At 47.1% G+C, this 17,543-nt stretch overlaps 1 protein-coding gene and 1 pseudogene across 1 annotated transcript in view; one reads left to right on the top strand and one right to left on the bottom strand.

The window, feature by feature from the left end:
• The window catches only part of LOC131094388 (serine/threonine-protein kinase N-like), a 37,794-nt gene extending 34,423 nt beyond the window's left edge, over positions 1-3,371 (top strand). Inside the window, 2 exon segments of the mRNA XM_058041982.1 lie at positions 1,809-1,946; positions 3,285-3,371. Coding sequence (XP_057897965.1) covers positions 1,809-1,946; positions 3,285-3,371 — 225 coding nt within the window.
• Positions 3,372-9,010: 5,639 nt separating this feature from the next.
• LOC131094573 (cytochrome b-like) lies at positions 9,011-10,101 on the bottom strand (annotated as a pseudogene).
• Between the last annotated feature and the right edge of the window lie 7,442 nt (positions 10,102-17,543).

The raw sequence follows: 17,543 nt of genomic DNA, 5'->3' as shown, positions 1-17,543 counted from the left end.
AAAAGGACAGAAAGCCGCATAAATTATTTGTACACAAGGGGAGTGCATTGCCATTTCTGGCTTTGAAATTCTCCTTTGGCTTAAAGAGGGTAATAGCAAAATCTCTTTCGTCACCATCTATTTCAGTGCCATGAGCACAGAGTTATCATGACAGTGGTGGGCATTTTTATGGAGACTCCAAGGCCTCTTGCCATTGTTCTTTTTCTCTATTTGAAATGGATTCTGCAAGTTGAGGTTTGAATAGTTCCAAGTTGGTGTCTTATGTTTCTAAATACCATCTTGCAAAAGCAGAATGAGCTCTCTCCCTCTGACTTGTCAGCGTGTTAGAGCTTGGTTCCACATGAACCACACTGGATAATGATCAGCTGATGTCTTGCCAATCTACACTGTAATTCCTTGGCCTGAGGAGTATCAGAAAGACCTGCTGAGCTCCATGGACACTGTCAGCTGCATGGAAGTGAGCATCCTTGGCCTTGCTGAAGAAACTGGAGCTCAGCTTAGGTTAGATGCTCTTGGGCAGGAGAAAGGCTGGAATTGTCAGGTGTTTCCAGAGGCCTTCATGCCCAGAGGGTCTGAGTTCTGGGGAGCAGCTGGATGTTTCTGCACATCATGGAAGGGGATTGCCAGACAGCTCAAGCCTCACCACAGGCAAACATTCCCCAGCTCTTCTCAGGCAACATTTGCTTTGGGTTTCAAGTTGTTCCCTTGACTTGTCTGTCTGTGAAGATGCCCCTAAAACCACAAGGCAAGCCTCTCAGAACTGGTGTTACATTTCCAGAAATGAAGAAAAGAAGCCCAAACACATGAAAGTTGCTAAGACACTGGTTTTTAGAGAGGAACTTAACCCCCTGTGCAGTTTCTTCTCACTGGGAAACATGCCTGAAACCCGGGCATGAGGGTGTAAAGGCCACAGAGTCTCTTCTGCTTCTTGTGCAGTGCTGCTGAAACACTCAGTGACCGTGTTTCTCTCCCAGCCCAAGCCACATTCTGCACGTCACCAAGCCAGAGCCTGGTGATGTGGAGAGCCTGCCAAAACCTCCCATTTGTTTCCTGGCACTTTCTGGGATGGGCCTACCATTTCATGCATTGACTTGAGTAGCCAAATGAGTAGAGGGTGACCGTGGGGATGGAATCTCTCCTTCTGATTTGACCATGAAAGGTTTTTCTTTTCCATGTAAGGAAAGCAGAAATTTTCAGACTGCTGAGAAACAGAGCTGCAGGTGGCTCCTGTGTGTCCAAGCAGGCGTTTTCATCCCAGTACATTTGTGCATGGATCATAATGTGTCTGTGTTGAAGATGAGATTCCAAAGATTTGTTTCCTTACCTGAGGAATACCTGGTGGATTTCCTTTCTTTCCCTCCAATTCCCATTCTTTTCAAGAACAAAGCAAAAAGCTTGATTAGTTTTGTTTTGTGGCAGCGGTGCTTAAGGGACCAAGAAGCTCTGCAGAAATACTTTCCATGTACTAACCTTTGGATACAGTAGAGTTAGTATAGGAAAGTCCTTCTTCCAAAAAAGCCTCTCAAGCTGGTATGAATCGTCAGGGAAGGAAATGTGCTTGTGCTGATGTAGTTCCCACTAATTAGGTCAGTCAATGTAATCAGCTGCCAAGGCAAGATCTGTGAGATGTTGGAGAGGCTGTGGCTGCATCAGGGTTTGGGGTTTTTGGTTGGTAAAGGAAAGTCATCTCTGGGTCTCTGCCAGGGCAGAAACTGCCACTGCAGAGTGGAGCTTAATCAGTGGGATCTGGGAGAGCAGTGACAGATGGGAAAGAAGCAGGTGTAGCCTGGTGTCTCCTTTTTCCCCAGCCTCAACTCCTGATAGCCACAGGAGGAAGACAAAAGCTGCAGCAGCCCAACCTATTTTCATCCTGCCTGCGTGACTTCCTGAGCTGCTGCCTGCAGACAGACGAGGCGCGGCGCTGGTCTGCCAAGGAGCTGCTGCAGGTAGAATGTGAAGGGGCTGCAGGTGAAACAGGCTCTGAAGGATGGGCTCTCCCTCCACTCAAGCCCAAGGCAGCAGATGAGCCCCCTTCCTCCTCACCTCCACTCTTGGTGCTCTTCAAATGAAAACAGTGAGGAATCCTGGACTGGGCTGGGCTGGCAGGGACCTGCAAATGTCCTCTGGTGCAAGTGTCCTGCAATGAGCAGGGACTTCTTTAAAGACATCAAGTTTCTCAGAGCCCTTTCCCACTGGAGCCGGAATGGTTGCAGGGATGGGGCACCTACAAGCTCTTGGGGCAAGCTGTGCCAGGGTCACACCATGGTCCGAGTAAACAAGTTCTGATTAGATCCTATTTGGGTTAAAAAATATTCACCCACATCCTATTGTAACTGGCCCTGTTAAAAAAGATGTCCTCCACTTTCCTCAAAGCCACTCTGAAGTTTTAGAAAGTGGCAATAAAGTCTCCCTGGGGCATGTTCTTGACAAAACTGAGCAACCCCACCTCTCTCTGCATTTCCTGAGTCAGAGAGGTCCTCTGGCTGTTTCTGTCACCTTCTTTTGTAATTTGGTGGGGTGTTCAGTTTTATGTAATGGCAACAGAATTGAAGTAGAGCAATGCAGAGTACAGAGACATGAAATGGTGGAGGAGGAACCCAAGGAAGCCAGTCCCAGCCTAGGGGTCAGAGATTTGGCTGTGGGCAGGAGGGGCTGTGGGGGGCTCACTGTGAGCCTCTGAGGGGCCCTTGTTTGTGCCCCCCAGCCCAACCCCAGAGGTTTCTGCCACGCAAACAGGGACAGCTGGGAGGGACTTGTCCCAGCCCCATCTGCTGCCTGGCACGCTCAAGCAGATGGGAACTGTGCCAGGGTTACTGCCAGGCTGTGTGGCAGAGAGGGAACTGCAGGGCCCAGTGCCACTGGGCTGGCCCTGCTGGGAAGGAAGGTACCATCCAGCACATGAGGGGCAGGGCATGGAAAGGTAGACACTGCTTTCTGTCCCTGTGGCAATCAACACAGTGCCTGTCTTTCAAAGAGAGGGACCAATGAGAGGCTTTGGAGTTTCCTGAAAAGAAGAAACTCCAAGGACAGAAAGCACCATTTCTAGAGCACTGGCAGGGCTAAAATCTCAGCAAGATGAAGACACCTGTATAAATGGATGAGTGGGAGTCTGGGCCAGGTTTGCCTGTGACGGCAAAGTCTGCACATAAAGATGGAGGTGTAGACAGTCCCATTGTTCCTCTTCCTGCATCCTTCTAGGAGCAGGAGGAATCCTGTGAAGCACTGAGCTTGAAAAGTCATGGTTCATTGTTTTTTGTTGATCTGGTTTTTTTCCCTTTGGGCAGCATCCATTTGTAAGATTTGCTGAGCCTGTGTCCAGCCTGGTGCCACTGATTGTTTCAGTGAAGAAGAGGAAGGAGACAAGAATGTGACAATCATCAGGACCATTTATTCCTCAATCAGTTTAGAGTAGGATTGTAGGTTAGGATAAGGATTAGGATTAGGATAAGGATTAGGATTAGGATTAGGATTAGGATTAGGATTAGGATTAGGATTAGGATTAGATTAAGGATAAGGAAAAAGATAAGGATAAGGATAAGGATAAGGATAAGGATAAGGATAAGGATAAGGATAAGGATAAGGATAAGGATAAGGATAAGGATAAGGATAAGGATTAGGGTTAAGGTAAGGGTTAGGGTTAGAGTAGGATTGTCTAATAGGACTGCAGAGTAGGATTGAAAATCAATAAAGTTTCTGAAACCACAACTCACCTTGAAGATTCCCTTCCTTCTCACTCTGCGAATAAACTCGAGAATTCCTTCTGAATTGTCTGTTGTTTCTTAAAGGTGGAAAGTGAAACAGTGTCTTTGGCATGGTGTGAAAGTGGGGAAGGATGTTCTTCATTCATCCTCTCCAGACCACACTGCCTTTGGAATATGGCCCACTGGTCCACTGTTTTTGGCCATCTTTGGTACTTCTATTTTAGGCAGAAAAGGCAATGGCATTTAAAAGCAAAAGCACAGGAAGAATGGGGCAGCCCAAACATCTTACACAGATGCAGGCCTTCAGCTGTGACTGGAGAGCATTGGGGCTCCCTAAATGCAATAATCTCTTTGGCTGGAGGAGAGCCTTGCTCAAGTGAGAAAGCAGAAAGATCAGAGAGGGTGCTCGGGAAGGTCTCCTGTGGTGCAGAGCTGTCAGCACCTGTGAGATGAGAGCAGGCCTGGCCTTGCCCAGGCTGGAGCCCCAGCAGAGCCCTGGCAGAGGCCGGAGCAGCCTGAGCCCCGGCAGAGGCAGGCTGGAAGGAGGCCCTTGGAGCTTCAAGAGGCAGCAGCTGAGACCTGGGTGCCTCTTCCCTGGAGCGGGCGAATCCTCCGCCCTCAGAGCCCAGGTGGCAGCTGGCTGCTGCCGAGGGGAAGCACAGCCATGCTGGGCACAGCCCAGCCTGGAGGCATTGGCCGTCTGGAGTGTGCAGAGCAGAGAAAGGCCAAGGGCAGCCGTGGGCCGCTGGGCTGGCTGAGGATTCCTCCTCTTCTGCCAGCTGCCCTGCAACTCCTGGCAAAGGCCAGCAGTGTGTGCAGCACTCTGGGAACCGGGGCAGGGAGCCGGGCTGCTCGGCAGGCTGGAGCACACGGCAGCTCCTTCAGGCCCGGCACTTGTGCCAGGGGAAGCGAGGCCAGTGTGAGGCAGGGACAGCTTGGCAGGGCCCATCTGCAGGAGCCAGCGCCTCACGCAGCTCTGGGAGGAAGCGCCTGCAATCCTGCAGTTCTGCACTGAGCCAGAGCAAAGGTGTGAGATGCAGAGTGTTTGGCAGAAATATTCAGGCCCACCAGGCCAGCCTGCTTTGTGCTCTCTGGCGCAAAGCAAGGGCTGTGCAATGCAGCTCTGAGCTGCTGGGAGAGAGGCACATCAGGGATGTGCCTGAGGCATGTGCTTGAGGAGTAAACTGATTTGGAAGGGGGCAGAAGGGTTTCAGCAGGCAATTCGCGTTTTCTTCATTAATTTCTGAAAGAAAGTCATAATGTGTTGCACACAGGTAGGGTTATTAGAAAAGAAAGGCCTTATAAAATCAGGCCTACCTATTGTTATGTTTGTCCAATTATCCCGTCATAAAAAACCCCCAAACAATATTAAAAGTAGTAGCAATTTTAATTGAATATTTAAAATATAAAAATATAAAATTGGATAGTATAGAATTTTAATAAAATAAGGGATAATTTGTTTCTAATAATAGCGCATAAGCAACAGATAACTGCGGGGTACGGAGTGCAGGCCTCTGGGACCCTTGCCACATCACATACAAGCTTGCCAAGTGAATATTCGTCCTTATATACCATGTGTCAATGCCGTCTCCTCCCATTTTCTATACTTCACACTTCTACCTCTGCCCTCATCATCACCTTTACCATCCATATGCCACCACTTGGTTGGTGGTCACACAAGTCTTTGGGGGTCATCTGATGAGGATTTTGTAGTCCTCCTCTGTGTCCTTTAATTAACCTTTGGGTTACACCAAGCCAATACAATGTAAGCCAAAACTAACATAATTACTACATCTAAGTATTGTGGAGAGTTTTGTCAAAGAGTGGCTTGAGGAGGGAGGACACAGCCGAATCATTTTGGTAAAGATGTCCTAACTAGGGCAGAGGCCTTTTTGCAGGCAGGTGTCTGTTGGGAATTTAGCTGACTAGAGAATGGAAAAGTACAAGACCGTGGCTAATTCCAAATCTTGCACCTGCAAGATAACGTGTCCTTGGGCCTAGCTGAGTATGATAAAGAAATGGACAGCGAGACGTGAGAAGTAGAGAATGTAGGCCCAAAGGAATGAGGAAGAGCTGATGGTATAGTTTAACCAATAGATTGCTTGGCTTACAGAATATTCATAAGCTTATTATTTGCTGTATAAGTGTTTGATGCTTTCTTCAATAAACTGGACCTGTGATGAACCATCTGTTGTCCTGGTCTCCTTCCTTCGACAGAGTATCAAGGCAATAAATCCCTTATAATTAGCATTTTCCTGGGACACAACCAGAGAGTTCCTTCTTTGTTAATTTTTAGCAAACATTATCTCTTGCTTTCCTCCTGTTCCTGAACATCTGCGGGGGGGGGGGGGGGGGTGGGGGGGGGGCATGGTGCCCCTCCTCTCCCTTTTTCTTCGGCATTACTAATTTTACCTGTTTTAATATTTACAAATATTAATTACTGTATCAATATTGATTCTTGTTTCAATTGTTATCAGCACGAATCATACCTATTTACCACGCTGTGGTAAATTCCCAGCTGGCCTGTTCCATCTTCTACGTGCAGCCAGCTAACTTCCCATGAGAATAGTCACGAGTGCAGTTAGCACAAGCTATTGTGCTAAGAAAACTGTTTGCATCTGTAATAAACAAGAAACTTGTCCCATGAGCATCCACGAAAGAAAAATGTAATCACCTGAGTAACAGTGAGTCTTAAAAAGAGAGAGTCTTAACATGTACACACTAATACACCTTCTAAGCAATAAATTGTGTGGCAAGGAAACTACCAGCCAGTTGAAGTTGAACACAAGTCTGTGAAAACAGTATAAAAATGAGTTATGTGAATAAAGAATTGGCTTTTCCTGCATGAAGAAACTGAGTCCCGGCTGCTTTATTGACACAGCAATGTGGCTTCACTCAGCAAGAGCACCTGCAGGGTGTATTGATGAAACACTGGTGTTTGATTCTCAGAATAGGAAGGAGAGGCATTTAGTCTAACAAACAGGGCATAGTCTTTTGAATTCCTTTAGCTTTAACAGGAGTGCTGAACCATGTATTCCCCCACTACAGTGCTTACTGTGTGCAAGTGGCTATCTTGGCCTTGAGAATAAGGAGAGTGGTCCTGCTAAGAAGGTAGCTGGAATGCATTCAAAAGGAAGAAAGTGTTTTAGGAGGCTCTTGACCACCAAAGGAGAGTTTGAGGAATGGGAATATTTTCCAAATGACTGTGTCAGGAACTGGAGTCGTGTCCCAGGCCCTGCCATATTTGATCCATGTTTGAGCAGGTTGACAAGACAATGAAGAAAAGTGTCTTGTTTAGCAGGTGGGACCATGACCCATGAAAGAGAAACAATGGATTGGTCAATGGGTGAGCAGTCAAGCTTTGAAAGGAGAACAATGCACAATGCAGCCCTTGGTGGCAGGGAGTCATGGAGTCATCCTGAGCCATCATGGCCTCATCTCACATGCCAGGCATGTGTGAGCTGCTGCTCTAACTCCTGCTGTAAAATTCCACTCCTAAGCAGGAGATACAAGGCCTAGTTCTGGGCTGAAGGGTTCAGAAGGACGAGATGCACAGCATTTTGATCCAGGGGATGTCCTGGAAGTGCACTGCCTACCTGCCCCTGCTGCCGAGCACCACGCTCCAACTCCTTCTCCTGTTTAGTGGATTTTTGGGAATCCAGAGGTCAGTATGTATTATATGCTACTGCAACTAATAGAATGAATTTGCTTTGCAAGCCCAGTTTTGTCCTGGGTTATTTTGTGCATGGGTCACCTGAACCTGTGACAATGACCAGCAGGGAGCTACAAGACACTCCTACTCTGATGTCAATAAATTCTGAGAAGTGATTGAAATATGTCAAAAAATTGGAGGTAATGTTTAGCCAGTAAGTTTCAGCAAAGTATTGAATATGTCTTAGTTCCATGGATACAAACTACTAGGTGAGATTGCTGGGTGTGCAGGGCTTAGGGAAGTGATTCCCTGTGCACCCAGCACTGAAATCAAGTAATGCCTCCTTTCTAACCCTGAGCTGGCAGCAGGGATCAGGCCTTGCTTGGTCATTTTCATTTTGACAACTTCTGTTAGCGGCTAAGAAAGGTCAAAATGAAACCTCCTCCAGCTGTTTTCCTCTGGTTGATCTTTTTAGGCACCAAAGCTCTGTTCCACGGGTGGCCTGGGTGTGTGCAGAGCAATGCAGGCCCCACAAAGCCCTTGGTTTCCCCACGAGTTGCCAGTTTGACTGCTTCCAAAGGGGAAGAAAGGCAGAGATGTACATCCACAGGAGTCCTGGCTATGTCCAATAAAGGTGCAAATATGTGGGGAGATTTGTAAGCAATTATTTCAGCTGTTATGCCAAGCCAGTGCCTTCTCTCCTGCTTCTGTGCATTACAGGTGAGTAATGTAATAGTTGGCTCTCACAATTAAGAGATAGATATTATGTGGATAGATATTATGTTCAAATGTAAAGTGCTGTTATTGTAATATGTCCTCCCATAGTCCTCTTTCTTATCCCCCTTGTAATAGTCTTGGTAGTCAGGGCATTTGGGGAGGGCTTGCTTGTGACCAGCAGGCAGGGTGTAACAACAATTGACCTCCAATCAAGATGCAAGAAAGTAATCTCCACCACTGGACAGCAGAGAAAGAATTGGCTGACAAAACATTGGGAGGGGCTAAAGGTAAAAAAAGCAGAGTATCCCTTTTGTAGATGAGCATGTGGCTGCTAATCATGGAGACTTCCCAGTGCTGCAATCTTTCCTTATACAGTCTTTTCTTAAGGTTTAATAAACCTTTAAAAACTTAAAGGTTGCCACCTTCTCGTAGTGACATCAGAAGGTTGCTTTGGTGCACATAAGCCCTGAGTGTCAGAGCCCACTCCTATCTGCCTGACTGGGGTGTCCAGGGCACCTACACTGGAGCGCAGATACTTGCATGTATATACCTAGCTGCCCCTGTGGCTACAGACACCCCCTTTTTAGCTGAACACCTTGACAGGAGCTTTACCAAACCAGTGGCATCCTAATGCTCTTTCTGTTTCAAAATCAGAAACTCAGTCACTAAGAAAGAGCAGGAAGACATACAAAAGCCAGGTAAGGATACACCCTGACCTAAGTAGAGAGGAAACATCTACTTACTTGTGAAATGTGTCATAAAATAGGCACCATAAGTAATGCCATAGGCAGCGAAAAGCAAAGGAGCAATTCACTCAATCATTTTAACACTTCCCTGCAAGTTTGCATGCTGTGCTCACACAGTGGAAAAAGCAAAGCTTCTGTGAGTGTGCAACAGCCCACTGACAATTGCCTCAATCAGAGGGAATAGAATTAGAATGATTGTGAAGTATGTGAATGAGGCTAGTTGGCCAATGATGATGAAGGGGTGTCCTACTGGCTGGCTGCCTACTCAGGTTAGGATGAGGACGTTGGCGACTAGGGTTCAGAACAGGATTTGTGATAGGGGGCGGAAGGGTATTGATTGTAGTTTTGATGTATGTAGTAGTGGGGTGAGGAATATGACGAGGATTGAGGCGGCTAGAGCTAGTACGCCTCCTAGTTTGTTTGGGATGGATCAGAGGATGGTGTAAGCAAATAGGAAATATCACTCGGGTTTGATGTGAGGAGGGGTGACTAGTGGGTTGGCTGGGGTGAAGTTTTCTGGGTCACCTAGGAGGTTGAGGGAGAATAGGTCTAGTGAGACGAGTAGGGAGAGCATTAGTACGAATCCTAGGATGTCTTTGATGGTGTAGTATGAGTGGAAGGGGATCTTGTCACAGTCTGTGGGAATGCCTAGCAGGTTGTTTGAGGCTGTTTCATGGAGAAAGGTGAGATGGACGAGAGTAAGGCCTACGATGACGAAGGGAAGGAGGAAGTGGAGAGCAAAGAATCGGGTCAGTGTGGGGTTGTCGACAGAGAACCCTCCTCAGGCTCATTTGACTAGTGTTTGCCCGATGTAAGGGATGGCAGAGAATAGGTTTGTGATTACAGTAGCTCCTCAGAATGATATTTGGCCTCATGGTAGGATGTATCCTACGAAGGCGGTTGCTATGAGGGTTAGGAGGAGGATGACTTCAATGTTTCAAGTTTCTTTGTTTAGGTATGAGCCGTAGTAGAGTCCTCAGCCGATGTGTGGGTAGATGCAGATGAAGAAGAAGGAGTCTCCGTTTGCGTGGAGGTTGCGGATGAGTCAGCCAAATTGTACGTCTCGGCATATGTGAGTGACAGAGGAGAAGGCTAGATGGGTATCTGCTGTGTAGTGCATAGCTAGCAGAAGACCTGTGACGATTTGAGTAATTAAGCAAACGCCTACTAGAGACCCGAAGTTTGATCATGTTGAGATGTTTGATGGCGCTGGGAGGTCGATTAGGGCATTGTTGATGATTTTGAGGATTTGGTGGTTTTTACGAAGGTTGAGGGCCATTGGTTATTTCTGTATGTGGCTACGAGGATGATGAGAAAGGTGAATGATCCTAAGTAAGCTTTGATTAGGCCTGAGTGGAGGGTGGTGGCAGTTTTGGTTGCTGTAAGTTGTAGGCTGGCTAGCCCCTCTGGACCTACTATTTTGTATCAGGAGAGGTCAATTAGGTGGGATGCGATGTTCTGTCCTCCTTTGAGGAAGTTGGTTATACTTAGGTGGTGGGATAGGGGGTTAAAGTATCCTAGGGATGTTGAGAAGTTTGAGAAGGGGGCTTGTTTGGTCAGGATGAGAAATCTTTAGCTTGGACAACAGGAGCAGGAGCCTCGTGAGGGGCCTTCAGCATCTCCTCAGTGCATCCAAATATTCAAGCCACTTTTGGAAATTACTTTTCCCCCTTTTTTCTTCTTGGTTGTTTGTTTTTTTTTTTTTGTTTTGTTTTTTTTTTTTTTTTGTTTGCTTGGCGGAAGAGGCTGTTCATTTTCTTCTTCTCCCAGCTAAAGTTCTTTTCATCATTATTTTCTGCCCTTTTATAGCACTGGGACTGGGTCTGCTAGAATTTTAATTTCCAAGGTATCACTTCTGGAGAATTCAGTAGTTTTGCATGAGAACACATCATTCTGTGCAGGGACCTTGGTGCAGAAGGAACTGTTGTGGTTCCAGGCCAGCCAGTATGGCCTTACAGATCACTTTGAGCTTAGTAGTGCTCATGCCTTTTTGCAGCCCAGGGAATCAGTGTGTGTTGTGTTTGGGAATTCAGCAGGAGGTCAATGCCCTTGCATCCCAGCTGCTCCTCAGAGGTCACAGGATCTGGAAGGGGCTGGGCTGCATTTCTGATTCCAGCCAGTTTAGCTCCACCAGTGTGGTCGAGTCCAAGAGAAGAACTTGCCCGAGCACAGATGCACAAAGAGTGCAGTTCCCAGTGCAATGCTCTGGGTCTGATCCCTTTCTGTAAGCACCTACATGCTCCACATTCCCCAAGAGTGTGATTTTTTGAAGCAACAGGAGAGCAATCTCAGGATTGTAGTTGAGTGTGGCACTGGCTACCAAGTTCTGATATCTGTAGCAACAGAGAGGACAGTAAAGAGAGATTTCAGTAACGAAATCTATCTATCTATCTATCTATCTATCTATCTATCTATCTATCTATCTATCTATCTATCTATCTATCTATGTAACATTTACATAATTGAATCTTCCTGGCTCTGGTCCAAGGCAGTTGGAGGTGCAGAGCTCACCTAAAGCATCCCTTTCTGGAGAGGCTTAGAGACATTTCCCTCAACCAATTCTGAGCAGGCAGAGATGTTTTCCCCTCCAGATATGATGGTTTTTCCTTTCAGAGTTGTTTCCCTCCTCTGGCCTCTTCTGCCCTGAAGTCTCCAGTTAATTCTTTAAATTTCTGCCTGTCCTAGAGAGGTGCAACAATTCCATGTTTAGGTGGTGTTTGGTGACTCTGGTCACACATGCATTACATGACACATGGTTTCCTTCACTGGCATCCCCAGTGCTGTGTAAGTGCATTCGTTCATGGGGCCTTAGGAGAGTCTTCTCTTTCCCTCAGCAGCAGCAGCAGGGAGTGGTGGCAGGGTCAGGACGAGGAGGAGGTGGCTGCCCTGGCCCTTTGCTCCCAGGCCCCAGGCCAGGAGGGCTCTGGCTGCAGCAGGGTGCTCTTTGGGCAGCCTCTGGCAGCCTCTGCATGGAGCACGGCACGCTGCCCCGTCCTGCTGGTGCCACTTTTCTTCAGCAATACCCTAGCTCCTCTTCACAAGGAAAAAACTCCAGCAATCTAAAAAGAGATCATTCAAGTACAGTTCTATCTGCCTTTGTATTGTATTTCAGGGCATGTATTTTTTTGTCTAGAATTTCATGATTTTTATGAAAACATGCATTCATATCTGCACATTTTTGTAGTTTTTATTATTCATATACCAAAACACACCTTTTAAAATTCTTAATTTATTGCAGTTGGTAATTTTGAGGTAGTATATTTTAAAATGTCACAAAACAACACCCTTTGGGTAGTTTTTCTCACTTTAAAAAAAAAACCCCATAAGCCATTTTAATCTCTGTCTCTCCAAGTTGGTTCATACCAGCCTATTTCAAATCAGGGCTACAATACTTTTATAGGATTGAGAGAGGTCCAATGAAATGCACACCAGTGATTCCTCTTGTGCAATGTCATGGTCCTCCCATAAAGTCTCTTTTCACTTTTTTTTTTCTCTCATTAGCTCAAATGCAAATGCACGTTTAGTTGTGAACTTACACAAGATGAGCAAAATCAAAACGATGTGAGGGGCCTTTGGGAGCTCCTTGCTGATCTTTCTGCTTCTTCAGCTGAGCAAGGCTCTGATCCAGGCAAAGAGATTGCACTTAGTGCTACACAACCATTTGCTGGAACTCTGCTGATTTCTAGGAACAGCTGGAGGCCTCTATCTCCCCAGGATGTTTTGGCTGAGCCAAGCTTTGCTGGGTTTTGGCTGCAAATACCATTGCCCTTGCTTTCTTATATCCACAAGTACCATGGCTGGGCAAAAACTGCCACGAGGGGCATCTTCCAAAGGCACTTTGGTCTGGAGTTTGTGAATGAACGAGAGCTTCCTCCACTTCCAAACCACATGAAAAAAATAATGAAAGAGAACTTCCAATCCTTAATGAACAACTGACAATTCAGAAGTGGATCTAGAGCATTGGAATGAAAAGGAAGTCAATCTTCCAATGGAGTTGTGCTTTCAGGAGTTTTTCTTCTGTCTGCCACTCACAGCTGGCACTGGAAAAAGTCACATCTCTGCAAGCGTCAGTGTCTTCTGTCTGCCATCAGTTGTTTTGCTACAACAATCAGAACAGGCATCAGGCTGGAGAGAGGCTCAGCTGATGCTAGCAATAGGAGCTGCCCCAAGGAGAAAAAAGAAATGAACTTTTACCTCCCAAACCCATCTCCCCAGAGGCTCAAGCAGGATTTCTCTGGTTCCCAGAAATACAAAGAAATAGGGCTGAGAAGACCCTCTGCAGCTATGTGTTCATGCCCAAGACTTTGCTGATGCCATTTGGGTTTGGCCTTTATTTCTTTTCTATCTTTTCTGTATTCCTTGCACATCAATTTAGAGCTCTGTAGGCTACTCGATTTGTTACTACTTTTCCCAGTCCTTTTGCATGGCCTTTGCCTAAGCAGAAAGACAAACTTCCAGAGCTCCAAGTGCCAGGGGGTAGAAGGCCCCAGTGTTATCCTGGTTCTTCCTGGGACAGACCCCTCCAGGGAGCTGGTGGACTCACCATCCCTGCAAGCCTTTAAAACACGACTGGATGTGGCACTCGGTCCCGAGCTTCAGTTGAGGTGTTAGGGCATGGGTTGGACTCGATGATCTTGAAAGTGTCTGTCTTCCAAGCCAGTGATTCTGTGATTCTGTGACTGAGGCAGCTTTTCCTGCAGCCCTGGAAAGGGCTGTGGGGGCCCTTGGCCAAGGACGGGGATCAGGGCTCATGACAAAGAAGCAAAGGGCTCAAGGCAAAGGCTGACAGGGCAGAACTGCCCCCGCGCGGCCCAGAGCGAGCCTCATGTCCTCCTCCTCACCCTGCGCCCTCTGCGCTGCCCTTTGCGGCGCCGGCGGCTCCTCTCGCTGCGGGGCTCCAGAGAGTGCTGGGGCCGGGCCCCTCGTCTTCGGGTAGCGCCAGAGCCTCGGAGGCGAGCGGCTGCTGCTGTGGCCGGCAGAGGACAGCTGCGGCTGCGGCCCCGGGCACGGCGAGCTGCCGCTATGGCCGGCTCCTGCCGCAGCTCCTGCCTCTGCTGCGGGCTCTGCTCCTGCCCTGTGTGCACAGACACGGCCGAGGGCTGCCCGGCAGCTCCCTGCCGCTCCGCAGCGGGCCAGGCCGGGCTGCTGCTCCCTGCGGCCTCTGCCCGCCGCTGCCGGCCCCGCCGCGCTCCCGCCTGCCTCTGCCGCAGCCGGGCCCACACGGGAGGCAGCACACTGCGGCTGGCTCAGAAAAGCACTGCCCGCAAACCGCCCGCCACGGACTCGGCCTCAGGGCACAGGCTGCCGGCGTCCTTGCAGCTGCGAGCTGGCCCGGGCTGCCTGCCGGCCTCGGCCACAGCTCCCGCCTGTGTCTCCATGGCCGCGGCTGCTCGGCACAGCGGGCTGAGCACAGCCAGTGCCAGCAGCAGCTCCTCACGGGCCCCGGATCCTGGCGCTCCGAACCCACCTGTGTTCAATAGGTATGATTCATGCTGATAAAAATTGAAACAGTAATCAATATTGGTACAGTAACTAATATCTGTAAATAATAAAATAAGTTAAAAATAGTAATGCCAAAGAGGAGAGGGAGAGGAGGGGCTCCACCCCCCCACCCCCACCCCCCCCCTTATCAGCAGATGTTCATCAAGCACCACAGGAAAGAAGCTGAAGATATAGTTGCTAAAAATGACCAAAGAACCTGGTTCGGTCCCAAAAAATGCTAATTATAAGGGATTTATTGCCTTGATATGTAGATGCAGTGATACGTTAGTCTTGGCTTACATTGTACTGGCTTGGTGCACATGTGTAACCCAAAGGTGAATTAAAGGACAACGAAGAAGACTAAATGTCTTTCATCAGTGACGACCCCCAAAGACTTGTGCGACCACCAAACCAAGTGATGGCGCATGCGTGGTAAAGGTGGTGAGGAGGGCAGAGACAGAAAAGTGACGAACCTAAAATAGGAGGAGATGGTATTGACATATGGCATATAAGGGGTGATTTTCACTTGGCAAGCTTGTACGTGAAGTGGCAAGGGTCATTGAACTCTGCCCTCCGTACCACGCAATATCTTTTGCTTATGCGCTATTATTGGAACCAAAGTATCCCTTATTTATATATTTTCTAAACTATTCAATTAAAATTGCTGCTACCTTAAATATTGTTTGGTTTTTTTATGATGGGGTAATTGGGCAAAACATAACACACCCAACCCCGAATCCCAGCCCTGAGGGGCTTGGCGTTCCAATTCATCCCCTGGGGACAGCAGAGTCGGCCGCTGAGCTCAGCCCATGGTGACACCACCAAGGGACCAATGGAAAATTCACCAAATCCTCATCAGAGACAAGAGAAAACTCCCATGGTGCCTGACAGCCTGAGGCAACTGCCAATTCCAGATCATTCCATCCATGCAGGAAAAGAGGCTTTTACATTAAAGCAGAAAAGAGTTATAGAAAAGGAGGGCAGAACAAACAACAAAGTTATTTGGACTCATGCTTCTTATGTCTGTTAGAAAGGCCAAGAAAATTCCATCCTTGCTCTTCTGACACAGCTCTCTCTGTTCATGATGTGGGACAGTGAGTCAATAATGAAGTTACTTTAACATCACAGGTATAAAATCCATTTTCATATCTGCAAAGAGCCAATATTATGTGTCCATAACAATAAACCTCTCACTGAGTAATGGTAGATGTCAAAGTAACTTTGTTTTAAAGATATAGTTTTTATTTCTTTTGTTAATAAAGCTCAATGAAATAGCTGCTTGTGTTAAACTGCCTGCTTGGATGGGATAACATCCAATGCACACAGGATGAGGACATCTGTATAGATCTGCCAACTATCAGCACTCACCGTCTGAAGGCAGAGTGGACCAAGGCCCAAACACTGAGGTGATAAGAATGGACTAAAACCACAACCAAGAAACACACATGCTCTGAAAAGGCAGATCCAAGGAAGAGCCATGCTAAACAGTTCTTGGAAGATGTAAAGTAGTTTGGGGGTAAAGTTTGCTGTGCATGAGGGTCTATGAATATGCAATAGGCAGATGTAAGGGGAAAGGTATTTCAGGGGATCCCTGAAGGTAACAGGGTGCTCCTGGCTGAGTGCCAAGATGCACCTGGCCATAATAATCTTTGCTCCATGGTCCTGGTCTCCCATTGTCCTTTATTAAACTTTGTACATTTTCACAGGAGACTGAACGTGTTTTTCACAGGCAGCTTCACAGAAACTGGAAAACGTGGGGGTTCCCCGGAGGGGGCATTGTTGATCCAGGGCATCGAGGCGCTGCCTGCAATCATCCATAACTGCCCATAAGGAGCCTCCAGGGCTTTACCCTCCATGAGCTGCAGCAGATGTGTCAGGAAAGTTGACAAGAGCCCATAAAATGGTCCTTGTTGCCAGCAGATTAGCCACTTGTAGCTCTTCAAAACTCCCTCCCATGAAAAGTGAAAAAACTTTACCCGTTCCTAAATGTGAAAAATACGTTCACTCTCCTGTGAAAATGTATAAAGTTTAATAAAGGACAATGGGACACCAGGACCATGGAGCAAAGGCTGTTATGGCCGGGTGCATCTTGGCACTCAGCCAGGAGCACCCTGTTACCTCCAGGGACCCCCTGAAATACCTTTCTACTTACATCAGCCTGTTGCATATTCATAGACCCTCATGCATATCCATAAACTACTTTACATATTCCAGAAACGATTTTACATGGCCCCTCCTTGGGTCTGACTTTTCAGAGCATGTGCGTTTCTTGGCTGTGGTTTTGGCTGCTTCTCGTAATCACCTCCAGTTTTTGGGTCTTGGTCCACTCTGCCTGCAGACGGGGAATGCTGATAGTTGGCAGATCTGTACAGGTGTCCTCATCCTGTGTGCATTGGATGTTATCCCATCCAAGCAGGCAGTTTAACACAAACAGGTATTTCACTGAGCTTAATTAACAACAGAAATAAAAACTTCAGAACAAAGTTACTTTTAAAAATGGTCTCAGCCCATATTTGATCCCAGTCCAGTCGATCCCAGTATGTGTGGTCCTGATCCATATGGTCCCACTCCCTAGGATCCTATTCCAGAGGATCCCAGTCCATATAATCTCAGTCCAGGTGATCTCAGTCTGTGTGGTCCCAGTCCATTCAGTCCCAGTCCATATTTGATTCTACTCCAGGCTATCCTGTTCTGGAGGGTTCTGATCCAGAAGATCCCAGTCCGCGTGATCCGAGTCCAGGTGATCCCAGTCCATATTTGATCCCAGTCCAGTTGATCCCAGTCTGTGTGGTCCTGATCCATATGGTCCCACTCTGTGCAGTCCCAGTCCATAGGATCCCAGTCCATATTTGATCCCAGTCCATATTTGATCCCAGCCCATATTTGATCCCTGTCTGTGTGGTCCTGCACACAATCCCAGGGTCTGGAATTCCAGTCCCCAGCCAGGAAAAAATGTTCCTACCCTCGAACTTCCTTCCTCTCATGTTAAAAAATTAGAATGAAATTATAAATAAATAAATAGAAATTAAAATAAATACTTATGCTGAGAATGAAATATAAGAATTTCAGCTCTTACCTACAATACTCCCATAATGACTCAAGCAAAAAAAAAAAAAAAAAAAACTATTACTATAACATTACGAAATAAATATATATAAATTATAAACCAAGAAATAACTTTTGAAAGTTTTAACTCAATGACTAATATACTTGAGATAAAAAATAACTAAAAAACTAGCATACAAT

The sequence above is a fragment of the Melospiza georgiana genome, chromosome 29 (genome assembly GCF_028018845.1).
Source record: "Melospiza georgiana isolate bMelGeo1 chromosome 29, bMelGeo1.pri, whole genome shotgun sequence".
NCBI classification, from domain to species: domain Eukaryota; kingdom Metazoa; phylum Chordata; class Aves; order Passeriformes; family Passerellidae; genus Melospiza; species Melospiza georgiana.
Note: the sequence above shows the minus strand (reverse complement) of the source record. Positions and strands in the feature narration are given on the sequence as shown.